Source organism: Fusarium oxysporum, chromosome III (genome assembly GCF_013085055.1).
Source record: "Fusarium oxysporum Fo47 chromosome III, complete sequence".
In the NCBI taxonomy this organism is placed as follows: Eukaryota; Fungi; Ascomycota; class Sordariomycetes; order Hypocreales; family Nectriaceae; genus Fusarium; species Fusarium oxysporum.
In genome coordinates this window covers 2,272,457-2,287,480 of record NC_072842.1, presented here as the reverse complement: position 1 = coordinate 2,287,480, position 15,024 = coordinate 2,272,457, and the positions used below count along the sequence as shown (strand labels likewise).

The 15,024-nt window shown below is 49.1% G+C and overlaps 4 protein-coding genes across 4 annotated transcripts; 1 reads left to right on the top strand and 3 right to left on the bottom strand.

Annotated features, from left to right (window-relative positions):
• The first annotated feature begins 671 nt into the window (after nt 1-671).
• FOBCDRAFT_22360 (major facilitator superfamily domain-containing protein) lies at nt 672-3,366 on the top strand. Its single transcript, XM_054703797.2, has one exon. It carries the CDS (start codon nt 1,169-1,171, stop codon nt 3,098-3,100), a length of 1,932 nt encoding a protein of 643 aa, XP_054559772.1. The 5' UTR covers nt 672-1,168; the 3' UTR covers nt 3,101-3,366.
• A 30-nt stretch (nt 3,367-3,396) lies between these two features.
• On the bottom strand, nt 3,397-4,753 carry FOBCDRAFT_271008 (uncharacterized protein; the record flags this gene model as incomplete). Its single annotated transcript, XM_031176325.3, has 5 exons — nt 3,397-3,452; nt 3,504-3,769; nt 4,184-4,467; nt 4,520-4,654; nt 4,703-4,753. 5 exons carry the CDS (start codon nt 4,751-4,753, stop codon nt 3,397-3,399), a joined length of 792 nt encoding a protein of 263 aa, XP_031047458.3.
• A 777-nt stretch (nt 4,754-5,530) lies between these two features.
• FOBCDRAFT_22354 (concanavalin A-like lectin/glucanase domain-containing protein) lies at nt 5,531-7,401 on the bottom strand. Its single transcript, XM_031176324.3, has one exon. The coding sequence runs from the start codon at nt 7,165-7,167 to the stop codon at nt 5,623-5,625; it is 1,545 nt and encodes a 514-aa protein (XP_031047457.2). The 5' UTR covers nt 7,168-7,401; the 3' UTR covers nt 5,531-5,622.
• Nucleotides 7,402-9,834: 2,433 nt separating this feature from the next.
• FOBCDRAFT_22337 (galactosyl transferase GMA12/MNN10 family-domain-containing protein) lies at nt 9,835-11,788 on the bottom strand. Its single transcript, XM_031176323.3, has 3 exons — nt 11,054-11,788; nt 10,718-11,000; nt 9,835-10,665 (listed from the first exon to the last, which is right to left on the bottom strand). The coding sequence occupies exons 1-3, from the start codon at nt 11,457-11,459 to the stop codon at nt 9,996-9,998; spliced, it is 1,359 nt and encodes a 452-aa protein (XP_031047456.1). The 5' UTR covers nt 11,460-11,788; the 3' UTR covers nt 9,835-9,995.
• Between the last annotated feature and the right edge of the window lie 3,236 nt (nt 11,789-15,024).

Genomic DNA, 15,024 nt, shown 5'->3' with positions numbered 1-15,024 from the left:
TATCGCCGAAAAGTTCGCACGTATCGAATTACGAACAAATAAAGATTTGATAAGATATGTATGATAAGACACGGAGCATCAGCACGAAGCTACTCGATAACGTCTGTTGAGGCTCTTGGTAAGAGGACCACTTATATCAGGAGCTAGTAGAAAAGGCCACTGTGATTCCCAGACATCTTTTTGATCGGACGTCGTCATACATTGTCCCAGGCGCAGTTGAATGCTGCTGGTTCACACACATCTGGCTTATTAGGCTGAGTTCAACAGAAATATTCTACTGACCGCTTCGACGTTGAGCGTCACATCACCACGTGCAGTATTTATTAGTTCGAGACACGGGCAACAAGGTCCTCGACGTGCTCAAATTGCTGCATGTCTTTGATATTATCCGTCATTTTTGATGCAGTGAAATCTACATACAGGGTAAGTCCCACAGAAGACACACCAGCGGATGGGGCTGCTACAGGGGACATCAGTGGTCAGCACCACCTGGACATGTGCCGTGACCAATGACATAGCGCCCTCCAAGCCCCAGACAGCGATTCGAATCAGGAACGGGGGCCTCGATCAGTAAATTGATGATCAACGTCACGATCTATTGGAGGCGGGCCCAGTGACGCACCTCTTTCACACTCTGACAGCACGGTACCCGACCTCTCTTTACCTGCCACGCCAGACTCCTGACTCTGAGGCCTGCCTACGACAGGCGCAGCTTCGGTCGCGTGAGTTTTTGATTTGACCACATGATAGTTTCAGATTCAACGGACATTTATTGATCCAGCCTGCTCAACCTAAGGTAACTCACCAAAGTACCTTACCTACCGACCATCTCTTCGACTGTCTTCTACAGTCCACCGTTTTCTTTCTGTGCTTTTTGTCACATTGTCTCGTGTCTGCATGAAATAGGCTCCTCAGCGCCTTTATCTTGCTTGTGATAACCATTCGCAGATACCCAGGTCGCGGACGGACACAGCCCCTGTCACCGTCTTCGTCTGTTAGCAGCACAACTGCCGTGTTGTGATTGTCTGAGTTCGCACTCTACACCCTCCCCGCATCCGGACTCTTACCTACGGCAGCCAGATAGCAACAGCTTTAAAGCATCGAGTGTCTCCTCCAGATTCGAGATTGTCAAGTTTGCTACTACAACTTCTTATCGAACACCGTTGTGATGGGTGCGGAAGACACTGCGGTTGGTGGGCTACCAGCCTCTTCCTCATCCTCTAATCCACGAAGAACCGGCGGCAGCCAGTCTATCGCTCGAGGTGCCAATACACAAGGCTACGACGAACAATCACCTCTACTAAATAATGATGCCAACAATGTCCATGAGGAAGCGGACGACTCACAGGTCAAAAAGAGCATATGGTATTTGCTCATATTGACCATTAGCATCGGTGGTCTCCAGATCGCATGGTCTGTTGAGCTTTCAAACGGATCACCATATCTTCTGTCTCTTGGCTTGAGCAAATCTCTCATGGCTCTCGTCTGGATTGCTGGACCCTTGACTGGCACCCTTGTTCAGCCATATGTGGGTATGCTCAGCGACAATTGCCGTCTGCCCATGGGTAAGAGAAAACCGTTCATGATCGGGGGATCTATTGCCACTATCCTCTCCCTCTTGTTTCTTGCCTGGGCCAAAGAGATTGTTGGTGGTGCCGCCAGACTCATGGGTTTTGACCCAGAGTCTAAAGATGTGAAAACAACAACTATTGTGGTCGCAGTTATCGGCGTTTACGTTCTCGATTTCGCCATCAACACCGTCCAGGCGTCCATTCGTGCATTCATCGTCGACTGTGCGCCAGCTCATCAGCAAGAGTCTGCCAATGCCATGGCCAGTCGGATCACCGGATTTGGCAATATCGTTGGATACATTGCTGGGTATGTCGACCTGACTCGTCATCTTGGCTTCCTTGGAAAGACGCAATTCCAGATCCTCTGTGCCATCGCATGTTTTGCCCTTGCCTTGACCGTGTTTGTGAGCACCGCCTTCATCAAGGAGAGAGATCCTCGACTTGACGGCCCCGCCAAGAAAGAACAACAAGGCGTTTTCTCATTCTTCTTCACTATTTTCAAGTCGATCAAACGCCTCCCGCCTCAGATCAAGAGGGTATGCGAGGTCCAGTTCTGCGCCTGGGTCGGCTTCTTCCCTCTGTTGTTCTATACGTCCTCTTACATCGGAGAGATCTATGTCGAACCATATCTCCAAGCGAATCCCCACATGTCTCCGGAACAGCTCAACAAACTGTATGAGCAAGCGACCCGAATTGGTACCTTTGCACTTCTCATCAACTCGATCGTGAGCTTGCTCACAAATGTGTTCCTTCCGTTTTTCATTGCTCCAACGTATGATAGCCAGCCAGTCACTGGTATTCCAGGAGAGAGCCCTGCAGGCTACTATGACTCGGATGAAGATGAGAAGCCCTCGTGGTTAGACAAGCTGGCCATTCCTGGCCTGACTCTTAAGCGTGCTTGGTTCCTGTCCCTCCTTCTTTTTGCTGGATGCATGTTCGCCACGCTTTTCGTCCGAACCGTAAAGGCAGCCACCGTGCTTGTTGGTCTTGTTGGTATCACCTGGGCGATGACACTGTGGGCTCCATGGGCCATTATCAGTGCCGAGATCAGCCGGAGAGATGCCCTGATACGAGCTCAAAAGATGCGATTGGCGGCCGCCAGAGCAAACAATGACGGAACCGCAGATGACGAGGAGGAAGAAATCGACCAGGCTGGAGTGATCCTTGGCATCCACAACATGGCGATTGCAGCACCTCAAATCATTGCAACTGTTGGTTCTAGTATCATCTTCAAGCTCTGGCAGAAGCCCAGAGGCACACCGGGAGACCACAGTATTTCTATTGTGTTCGCCCTTGGTGGAGCTTGTGTCCTGATTGCATCATTCTTCGTTGCTAAGATCAAGGATGATGCTTCTATGCCAGCTGATGTTATGATCGAAGCCGAACAGGGTCGGAGTGGGACAGAAGAGGCTCCAGAACGTCGACCTCTCAGCAGGCGCAAGTCTACCAAAGACCAGCTTCCCAGAGCGACCCAGGCCCGGGCCACACTGACACGACACAAGAGTTTCGGAGGCGCCGAAATGCACTAAGAGCATCAATACAAACGCACACACAGAGAGACGTACACGCCCTTGAACGAAGCATGGGAAGGCGCAGGGTAAGGCATCTGGATTGGCATTTGGCTCTATTTCCCAAGCCTAGGAGCATATGGAGGGATGGAATACCGTTTATTTCTTTTTTAGTTAATTTGATAAGTACCTAATGCTAGAAGCCCTAGGCATAATGCTGGGCTATAGGTTGGATGTTAGAACCACAGTTTCATGTTTGAGCGTAGATCAAGATATCACATTCGTTCCTCAGCTCGTCTTCATCTGATATACATCGCTCAAATATCCAAGCTTACCCATTCACCACCATGACGCACAACACTCCCAGGACAGCCTACGCCACCAAATTAATCCATTGGTTTCGGGTCTGCGGACTTGGGACCACACATGCCGATAGAGACCCTTGTCTCGCCAGGAAGAGGACCAAGGGTAGGGTTGATGGCAGTGAAAGGGATGAAGCGAAAGCACCATAAGACATCGTCATCCTCACCACAGTAGCTGTAATCACAGTCGAACGAAACCTTGGGAGCAGCTGTGACGGCAGGGACATCAGTGTCGCAAGCCTCTGGGTTGTTAGGGAGGGCCAAGGCTGTTGAGGCGAAGAGTAAGACGAGATAGTTGATGGGGAACATGCTGAAAGTTGTGATGCTTCTGTGCCGAAGTTAGGTAAAGACTTTCTGTTGCCAAAGTTTCCAACAGAGGAGGGGGTTCTTTATACAGAACCTTGGTCAAACAAGTGCTACATTCGAGAAGGCTTCCCTGTACTCGATTCACCAACAGGTGCTTGTTTGCGTTGCAAATGATGGTATATAACCCTCACATGATACTGTGGCTGGGTTTCATATGTGCTAGAACAACAGAGAGCAAGTACAATAAGCGAAAAGCCGCGTATGGAATCGGCAGATGTGGTTTTCAACTACTATACCCGAGGCAAAGAATTTCACAAGGCGAATAAAATCGCCGAGAACTGTAAGACCGAGCGGGAATGTTGTACTTCGGAAGACTGAACGCCAACAGTCTCTGTTATCTACTTATACACCGGCCCTCAAGTGGCTCTCTTCTTACATGGATAGCATCTTGTTTCCAGCCTTCACCCACAACGACATAATAACCCCGATGCTGGTTACCCAAACTAAACTGCGTACCCGTGATAGTCGGGGATTATCCTGCAACCACAGGTAAGCGATGTTGTACAAGAGACGGCTCACAACATAGCCGAGACCGAGGATATTGATTGTTGGCGCTGGTACGGCTGCGAAATTTGCGGCCAAGATACCTGCGGCATAGCAACCAATAGTTTCGAGGCCGTTTTCTGTGGCAGCTTTTGCGCGGAGGAGGAATTGTTTATGCTGCGATCGTTAGTGGGAGTTGTGCGATGGACAATCATACAATGAAACTTACAGATTTATCAAGAGTTTGGCAATTGGCGATTCTGTCCTTGTGTGAGCGAGGGTTACAGTTGTCGTAGGTCCCTTTGGCACCTGCGGTGATGGTGTAGGCGTGAGGGAACGTGATGATGAAGAATGCAGCTGGGACCTAAAATGTATAAGTTGAGGGCTGATCACGAGGGGAGAAGGGTCGTACTGTGAAGAAGGAATAGTTTCTCGTGAGATCGAGACCAAGAAAAGACTCCATTGTGGTTGATAGGAGTCGTAGTGTGATGGAGAGAGAGCTATTAGGTGATGGATGAGATGAGCTCAATTGTATTGTATGATGGAGACCTCTGTTTTAAATCACAATCAACAAAACTGTTGAGAATAACGACTATCTGATGAGATTAAATTATCGTGAGTTTTTGGAATAATTATCAAACTTGTCCGACAGTTTAATAATCAGGTGTAACTGTTGGTTAGACCCGCTTCGAGTATGAACATGTTGAGTTAGCATAACGGTTATGATCAACTCAAGAACCCAAGTGAGGATAATGACTGTTGAACAACGTGATAACTGCTTATTCAATTCTACCGATATGTAATGGAATAGCAAATGTTATTCTTAACACGATGTGAGTAGATGAAAGTAACATGCCATGTCTACGGGCATTAATTATGCCAATGACAAGAAGAGGTGAAAATCTGGCCATATCGGGTTTGGTGTATCCATCCCCAACACCACTAACGCTGATCAATATGACTAAGAAACAGGGGCATTCTCAACGTCTTTCAACATCGTCAGCATTCCCCTTCTCAAAACTGCCCTCTGGCAATATACACGTTCAGGAATCACATCACAGAAAACACCCAAAGCAGGCTCGTAAGACTCGCATTGCTAAATACTTCATATGCTCGCATGGTCATCAACCACTTGTAGCCAAGAGATGACTATATATATGTACTGAGAAGAGTAAGGGCTGACATAAGAAATCTAGAATCGAAAATGCTTTGACAGATGTTCAGTATCTGTTAAAATGTGATGTAAAAACAGCCGCCACCGCCGACCTATTTCTTTCCTTCTTGTGTCTGGGGGTATCTCATATGTTTGTAAAGAAGAGAAGCTCGACCTGCTCATGCAAGATATCGCTTCGAGATGACGGATCGCTTGGACCCGACTCGCCAACCGTTTCCGTCCCAGCTTGTGGTGCCGCTTGATTGGGACTTGGTGGTCTTGTAGGCTCCGGGGCCATGGTATTGGCCATTATCGTAACTTTGGCCAGTGCTGTAGCCACCGCCTTGGCCTTGCTGTTGCTCAGGGGTATAGCCGTTGCCTTGGTCTTGGCCTTGTTGACTGTCAGGAGAGTATCCATCACCGTTCTGACCTTGCTGACCGTTCTGAGTGCCTTGTCCTGGCTGAGTACTGCTGGGTGGGTTGGTCTGGCCATCACCGTTTCCGCTCTGGCCGTTACCACTGTTGCCATTGCCACTGTTTCCGTTGCCCGAGTTTCCATTACCCGAGTTTCCATTACCAGAGTTGCCATTACCAGAGTTGCCGTTACCGGAGTTACCGTTGCCAGAATTTCCGTTTCCTGAGTTGCCATTGCCAGAGTTGCCGTTACCACTGTTTCCACTACCGCTGTTTCCACTACCGCTGTTACCGCTGCCAGAGTTGCCGCCACCGGTGGTTCCGTTGCCACCACCATATGAGCCTCCCTGGACGTAAACCTTGATACTGTTTACGAGCCAGTAAGCGTTCTTGAAGTCGGCAGGGTTGTTGGCAACATAGTCCTTGCAGTCTCCCAAAGACGAAGTCTCTGGGTTCTTGCCCCAGACATCAGGAGAGCCAGCCCAATCACCACAGAAAGTAGTATCAAAGACGATGTTGTTCTCCTTGAAGTGATCGTCGATGTTGCAGCCTTTACCGCCGTTGAATTTGGCAGCGGGAGGACCCCAGGATGAAGGGGTGGGGTTACCGGACTGGATATCTTGCGGGATGCGACCGCGGTGAAAGAACCATACGGCAATATGGTCGGATGTCCACTCAGTGGCGTAGACCCCGCCGCCGATGTCATTGAAGCCATCGCCGTAGTTCTGGTTGTCTGATGTGTTCTGGCCACAGCCGGCAGAGGCACCAGCAGAATCGCAATTCTCGGACTCGAGGGTTGTACCCTGAGTGGTGCCGTCATTGGTGATGCTGCAGCCAGGTCCAGTGTGGAGACTGATCTTGTTCTCAGTCTGAGTGTTGACACCCTCAAGGATATCAATCTCGCCAGAGGTTGGCCAGTTGGGACCGAACATCCAGTATGCGGGCCAGACACCAGGGATGCTGCCAGGCATATGGGCAATATCGGCGACGAAGAGACCGTGAGTAAAAGCGTCGTGAGAGGTGACACGGACAGACCTTCGGCCGTTGGAGGGGTTCTTTGTCTGGTAGTCTACACCCATGTAGACAGCACCATCGACATAGCCAGCCAAACCCTCAGAGTTAGCGGCGTCGGCATCGACGTAGTCAACAAAGCCGTGTGTAGGATCCTCCTCGTTGAAGAATTCAAAGGCCTCGAAAAAGTTGGAAGAGTCGTATGTGGTCTTGAGGGAGTACCGAGAGTAGGAGTTGTTCTGTGCAAAAGCACCATTGAAGAAGGCCGTAAGGCCCAGTGCGAAGATGGAGGAATGCATTGCTTCTGAGGTCTTTGGAGAAAAGACGGGAAGAGGTGTGTTGTTTCTAATTATTCGCAAGATTGATCCTGATTTGAAGCTGAAGTTTTGAGTGAAGGAGAGAATGCGATGAAGTCGTTCACAGAGATGATTCGTGCCGGGTGGTGTATCAGAGTGAGGCCGATGCCTTGAATGTTGAGCGCAATAACCAAACGATTTATAACAATAGATCCGTGAACTATTGTCTGAATGAGAGAATCCCCAGCCAAAAGTGGAGGGAGGGCTGGAGGGGGGAGGCTATTGAAGTGAGTGACAATAGCTCTGACGCTGCCAAGGAGGTAGGTAGTCCAGCGATATAATTACTGCTCCTAGTCAATAGGAAACAGTAACAAGACCAAGGCACAAACAAAAAAAGAGAGTGGATGGCAGAGAATGATAAAACAAAGACGGTCAGCCAGCTACCGAAAGGATTGAACGGTGATGGCGACGAATGCAGCCAAGAAAGAAGTCAAGGAGTGGATGTGTCTTCTCTAGATTCCCAAGAACAGCTCAGCCCCAGAGTAACCAGACACTGAAGACGGAAGAAGCCAAGGCAAGGGAAGTACAAAGAGAGAGAGACAGAATGAGAAAAAGAGAAAAAAGAGTGAGGTTGGTTATGGTCTAGTAAAGGAAGGGCTTCCAAGGAGAGGGAATGCGGGAGCTATGTATAAGTCTATGTCTCTGATATGGGACGGAATGTCTTGCAGCCTCTCCTTTCGAACGCCAAGCTATTTTGAGAAACGAGACTAGCCATGTTTCTTTGTTACTCTCCCACCCCTTGTCTCGTTTGGGCCCCGTGTTGCTTCTATCAGTTCATGCTTCAGAGATCAGATGGATGCTAGTGCTCGTGCTGTGCAGGCCGTCCGTATGCTAAAGATTCCGAAACAGTAGCCAAGGGGAGTCAGGACTCTTCATATAATACAGTGCCACCAATAGAATCTCCCACAACCACTTTTGTCCAGAGGCTCTGATGCGTAGCTTGAGAGTCCGATTCAGAGAGGGCCAAGGCCAATCACTCCAACGGAGAAAAAGCTTAGCGGAACCATAATACGGCTTGGCGTGCCTGGAGATGGCCGGCTCAGGCAGGGAGATGGATATGTCGGGACCTGTGATAGGCTGATGTCAAGTAGACGGGCGGGTTCAGGGGTTTGCATCCACTAGACAGCACGCTATCTTACAGTGGAGCGTGGCAGGGGGGGGGGGTTTAGTGAGTAGTGGAGCTGGAGCGCTTTCAGATGGGATGAGAAACAACTGACGACGAAACAGAAACATTCAGCTGAGTTGTGTTTTCTGCTAGAATTCTCTATTGTGATATATTGATTATCTATGTGAATGCTATTGTTCCTGAATTCGTGAATCACACAACTAGACTGCTATCCGCATACACCCAGTCTATCAGGGACCCAGACTTTGATATCCATAACAGCGCTTCTATAGCCGCGCGCTCAACTCGTTTCTATCCCTGTCTCTCCACCTGATGCCATTCATCCATAGAGGTTGAGTTTGAAGCCCAATCTAACAAGAACAAAGAACATCCAAACAAAGCACTCAGCATAAATCACACACTTACGTAGCCCAACTGACCTCAAATAACCTGATCTTGAGCCCATCTTGAATCGCTCATATTTCAGCTAGGCTGAATTCATTCCTTACCAAGACATTTCAGTCTCTTAGCCTCGACGCGCGTTTTCCAGCCGCCACACTCATGCAAACAATGACCTATTATGAAACATAGTCTCAGGAATGGAAGCAAGACTAGACCTTTCTATCCCTTCTCCCTGCCTACTTTTGGACACACTCACACACTCACACACTCACACATACAAACTCATGCTGCTGACCTCACCGCAAAACCTTTCTGCCACCTCCTTTCTCTTCTATCCTCTTTGATACTCCAACATTTCCACTTTGAACCTTCAAAATTCGATGGAAATCTACACACCGTATCCGCACTCTCCTGACAAGGTTAGTCTACTTCAACGGGCGGAGAATCAACTCCTGGTCTATTCTTCCGTGCCGTGGTCCCGAAATTACATCCCGGTAGTTATGATCTCGGCTCTGTAGACGAACAAGATCGACGTCGTTCTCAAGGTCCAGGGCCACCCTGACAACCTCCATCTTTTAGACTTTTAGAATGTCGTGATATTTCCCCTGATTGTAGTCTCGCTACGCATGTTGTATCAGCTTGATCTGTGTCTGGGATTATCCTTGCCTAATAATCACCCATCACTTCCGGAGCATCTCACTCATCCGACACGAAACAGTTTCACTCCACGCATCTTAATACCTATCAGTATCAGATAATTCCCCCGTAGGTGGTTAAACATTTCTTTCGGACCGATCGCAATCCCAGCTGCTCGGGTATGTACTGTAATTAAGGTACATAGTATGTTCTTTCTAATTGACAGCCACATGAAACTCTTCATACATCCTCCTTCACAACCTAACAACCTTTTCACATCTATAAAACACTCTCGATCTCCTCTCATTTCATACCATGAGGGTTCGGTAAGCACGTGATGCTTCCGAATTCAAACCTCTCCGTGCGATATGCAGCCGAGATTTCCCCTTACATCTCGCGACTGTCGCGGTATTCTTTCTAATGCCTCGTCTAAGTGGGTATATGCAGTCGAGAAAAGAAAAAGTGCAAATCATGTACAAGAACTCCGTGGCAAGCATCAGCACAGTCATACCATAGACTGTTTTCGTGTCCGTTTCCCGTATATCGTTTGGCCGAGTTGATGCGTCTATATCCCAACAATCGAGTAAATCGTCGCTTCATTCATCTCACAGCTTCATTCAAGTGCTCTTCACAACTTGACCTTCTTGCCGGTGAGCTTGAACCAGATGACCGCAATGAGATCCTCCTTAAAGCGTTCCCAAGGGTTTCGGTTGAGCCAGTAACTGAACTCACGGTAATAGTACATCTCGCCCCAACAGTCTCGGCCCCATTCGCACCCTGCCATGTTGACCAGGAAATCGCGCTGGTTCTCCTCATAGTGGATATGCTTATCCTTGGGACCGCCGTCGGGGTTGCAAGCTCCAGGTGGGAAACTGTTGATCTTGCGCTGGTGTAGGAAGCCGACATGCTTGCGCACCCACGGCTGCGATTGATATAGCTGATCCAGCGCATCTTGCTCCTTGTGTTCCCACTGCATGTGCTTCTGCTCATATGTGACAGGATCCCACCAAACGTCGAGGAGTCGGTCCGTCCAGTCGCTGCGCCGCATGAAGAAGGATCCCAGGTTGAAGCCGGCGCAATCCTGTGTCATGATCATGTTGATCGAGTTGGCCTTGCCATCTCCAACAGGGCTTCGCGAGACCTCATCCAGATAATGATGGGTGAAAGGATGCGATATGTTGCGAGGGTTGAAGTAGTTGATGTCGCGCTCGACTTCTGTCTGCAGGTGGTTGAAGATGTGGTCTTGAAGTGATACTGAGGGCTCCATGACGAATGTGTTCAAGTCCAGCCACCAAACCCTGATATCGCGTTTAGCCTGTTATTCCATACGCACAGTCAGGGTCAGCTTACCATTCGGCCTTGGGGTACTTCCTCAAGGTCGACCGAATAAAGTCGACTTTCTCCCAGCTCTCCCGCCACTCGTGCGCATACTTCTTCTTGGTGCTCATGTCCACAATTTCCAAGTCGTAGCCCCATCGGTTGACGTACTTTCGCTTGTTTCGCACGCTGTCTCGCTCGATAGCCCATTCTCTGGCACCCTTCCACTCCATGACACCACCTCCAACATTTGCGCCCAAGATAATGACAAACTTGTTGCCGCCACCGAACGATCTCCTCCAGTAATATACAAGAGCTGCAAATGATCAGTCATAGCCGAAGACGCGAGGTAAGCCAGGGGCAACTTACGGGTTGTGTAGAATATGGTATAGCAGAGCATCGCTACCAGCATGAATAGTAGAAACATCTTTAGTCTTCTGCCCATTCGCCCATAAATCGATCGTATTCTACCGGCGAGCGGCACCTTTCGAATCCATCTTGGTCCCCGTCCATGCTTTTCCTTCCAAGTCTCACGCTGCCCGTTAAACTGCGGGAGACTGCTCGATAGTCGCCGCATGTGTCTGCTGAAGAACCCCTTGTTTTGAGTCGAAAACGAAGAAAATGTGCTAGAGTTGTGAGGTCGCATCTTGGCCGACTCCCATACAACAGGGCCGCCGCTCACGTTCGCCGGAGTCGACCTCCCACTGTCAAGGCTCAAGCCTGGACTTGACCAGCCACCACCGGGAACAGGTGAAGGGCTTCGCGAAAGGGTCATGGAAGGACCTGGGGTATCTGTAGGAGGCGGGCTCAGCGATTAGCCCGCGAACTAGGTTGACTGTAGTTGACGGTCCATGGAAGTCAAAGACAAGCGAGATATATCTATAAAAAAAAAAAAAGAAAAGGGAAAAGGAAGAAGCGAGAGCAATGTGCTTAGGTAGCTGATGAAGCAAGGATGACCAAGAACAAGTCAAGGCTGAGGCCACGCACAAACTAAGGCAAAGAGAGACAGTGGGGAGGATAACAGTCGAAAACATGGTTTAAGGGAATCCGCCAAGAAGCCTCAAGGTATGAGAACTGAGACATTGACCAGACAACTGGAGAGCGTCACTATCAACTGTACGTACCTGGAACTGGAGATAAAGGACTGCTGTGAGGCTGCTGTGGCCTCTGGGGATCGGAGGATAGCAAGCCCGGGTTGATCACGATATGGCTGACAGAAGACCGTTGTCTGGTATGAAATGCACGGGAAGGGCGATCGCTAAACGAGCTCGAAGAGCCGAAGGGTGAGCGTGATGAAGCCAGCTTGAGCAACGTCGCAATCGGCGACTTCTAAGAAGGTTGCCGCTTATGCCGGTTATCGCGAAGTGGAGGGTGAGGGGCAGCAACCTCTCGTGGAGGGTCGCAATCACGAGGCTCAAATTGCTGTGATAGCAATGCTTGGTGTTGTGTGTTTTTTCCCCCTTCCCTCTTTTCCACTTCTCCTTCGCCCACTCCGCCTCTTCTGCCCAGAGTCGCAGGAACGAGAAGTTCGCTTTGACGCCACACACGTCCCGACTTTTCCACCTTGGCAAGGGAGAGTATCCAGACGTTCTCCAAAGTAGCCAACCACGGCCGCAACTGTTCAGCTGGAAATGTGGCGCAGAGTCAGAATATAGTAGACGGAATGGAATATCGGGGATCGTGACGGGGCGATGGGTGGCAGCACCGTATACGAGGATTGGGCGACGTTGGCAGGTATACGGGATGGTCGATGCGATGCAACGCGATGGTGGTGACAGAAATAGGTTAGAATTTCCCGTCGTGGTGGGTGGATGATGAGAGTATCCGCAGTGAAGCAGGGCAGTTATGGCGCAGTTTTCTTTCTTGGCTTTATCGTATCGACACTATCCTAGTCTAGTAGGTACAGTAGCTTCAGTGATGGAGCTTCTCAAGGATTCGGTGTGATTATTTGGATTGGATTCAACAGCAGATCGCAGAATGCACCGGTAGCGAGGAATAAAACGAGTGTGATGCACTGAATCGCAATGTTTTGAGGTGTAATTGTTGAACGAGCAGTGATGCGATGCGACTGCGGGAGTAACGGTGAACGACGGTCGGTGTAAATGCAATCGAGTCTTGTCGCAACTGGATCTGAGTAAGATGCAAGATGCTGCATTGACTGGAGTACACTAACAAATTAGCCGAGTCAGTCACTGTGTTGGATGTGAACCTCGTATCGCATCGTATCGGTCAATAAGACGAGCAATGTAGGTTCGCTTCGTGGTGGAAAGTCAAAGTTAGGAAAGGATGAGAGTGCAGCAAGTCCAAATTATTGTAACAGAGGCCAAGAAAAGTCAAGCAAAGACCAACTACCTACCTACGAGCACAGCTCTCAGGGGGTGAGCTTTTCTTTTGCTTCAAGGTTCCCTTCTCATAAACAATAGGGGGATCCTGGACTATCAGAGCCAAGAAAATAACTATGCTACACTTGGTTCTAATCCGATCCCGAGAATTTCCTTTTCTTGAGAAGGCCAGGGGATACCGTACTCCATCTCTGTGTAACAAAAGATCCCTTGTTTGTCAGCCCCCAAGATGACAAGCTGCAGTCAGCCTCTTCGCTACTGTTGCATTGGGAATTGAGTGACCTCTACTGGAAAAGACGACATTTTTCGAAGTAATGGATCCTGGGTGCCTTAGTTAAATTTCCTATACTCTTCTAACCCTTCTAGCCCTTCTATTTTTTAGCCTTGGACCCCTATCTTAGGCCAGGAAAAAAAAAAAAGAGCGGAATTACGTCAGAGTCCATCATCTCCAATCTGCCGAGACAATTGATTGTAAAGATGCGATTAAAGAGTACACTGCCAGTCTGAACCAGTAGGTACTTGTCTTGTAGGGCAAAAATGTCTTGGGTTGGTGATTCTTCTTTGCCTCTAGAACTTCTTTCTCCAGGTGCTGATGCTGAGATTGTATAAACTCACTGATGTGGAACTCTTACTTCTGATTGCCTTCGTGGCATTTTGACAGCCCAAGAACCCCACATTCCTCATTGAATTTCAGGTTCAGGGGGTGTAACCGTCAACGGAAAGCCAAGAGTTAGCGGTAATCAACTAATGAGGAGAGTGAATTGAGTTTGAAACCAAGAGCCTCTGTCGCGAGGACATTTCAGACATCATACACACTTCCGATGCCCGTGCCTGATATTCACGATGGCAGTCTGCAACTACCGTAATTACCTCTTCCAATCTCGCCTCCGATCTTGTATATGCCGATGTTCATTTCTATTAGCTTTGGTGGGTTACATTAAACCAAACCTACAAGCCAAGCCTGTACCTGTCAATCACAACTTGGGCCTCCAATGAGCATTCGCATCGCTGTCATCTCATCTGTCAAATAGAACGCATGGATGGTGTGCACAAACCTTCCTGTCAATCTTCTTTTGACAAATCCAGGCAGAATGAGGTGTCCTCTGGCACGTGATGCATCCTAGAGATGATGTTTGATCCCTCTTCGCAGCTTCAGTGGATGCACCATGAACCAGGAAGCCCTCAGACAAGTGTCTCCAACTGGCGGCCTCCTGCAAAGCGTACCTGGATACTCCAGAACCGAATCATGAGACACCGGCATGAGATGCAACATTGTCCCGAATGGCCATGATGGCCTTTGGAGAACGGTGAACTCGATTTGACCAGGCCAGTTTAGCGACCCGTTCAGTGCTGAGGGCTCAGAAGGAATCTCTCCGTTTTGAGTACGCGTCAACAAACAAGAGGTTGCCAAGTCACTGCATGCCAAATAGGTACCAATTGTATCCAAGTTGTGGTAACAAGGACCTTTCACGTTGACCCAGTCATACTGTCCATGATCAATATACCTGAAATCACGACCGAAGATGTCAAAGTTGACCTGATTCAACCCATCCGAATCAACGCTTCAATAGCAGTACCAGGTTCAAGCGTGGCTTGATTTCATAACAGACCTTGTCTCGACCAGCCAACAAACACCACAAGCCAGGCCGAGTGGCCCTTTTCGAGAAGGAAGACCAACGCTTTTGTATCCAACATGTGTGTATGATTGACAGACTAACAGCAGCCGGATACCGGACCCTTCCACCCGAATACACTCTGCATCGCGACAATAGCCAATCGAGCATTTTCCCGCCTCTCCATCAGAGGCGCGTCTTGGGCTTGGGCTTTTACCTAAAGAGCAATCTCCCTAGTCCTTGTCAAATCAATTCTGGTTCGATATACGTATACCAGTCGCAGATTCTAGGCGTGGTCGCCAATACAACGGCCTACGAATCACACACACGCCAATGTCGGCGCTTAGAACTGACCAATCACACACTCGAGCCCCAGAAGGATGGC

What these genes read in the sequence shown, in the direction of transcription:
- FOBCDRAFT_22360 (XM_054703797.2), top strand. Translation starts at nt 1,169, where the DNA reads ATGGGTGCGGAAGACACTGCGGTTGGTGGGCTACCAGCCTCTTCCTCA.
- FOBCDRAFT_22354 (XM_031176324.3), bottom strand. Translation starts at nt 7,167, where the DNA reads ATGCATTCCTCCATCTTCGCACTGGGCCTTACGGCCTTCTTCAATGGT.
- FOBCDRAFT_22337 (XM_031176323.3), bottom strand. Translation starts at nt 11,459, where the DNA reads ATGACCCTTTCGCGAAGCCCTTCACCTGTTCCCGGTGGTGGCTGGTCA. An exon ending in TACCATATTCTACACAACCC is followed by an intron (nt 11,001 to 11,053) that starts GTAAGTTGCCCC and finishes GATCATTTGCAG; the next exon opens with CTCTTGTATATTACTGGAGG. An exon ending in AAGTACCCCAAGGCCGAATG is followed by an intron (nt 10,666 to 10,717) that starts GTAAGCTGACCC and finishes ACGCGATATCAG; the next exon opens with GGTTTGGTGGCTGGACTTGA.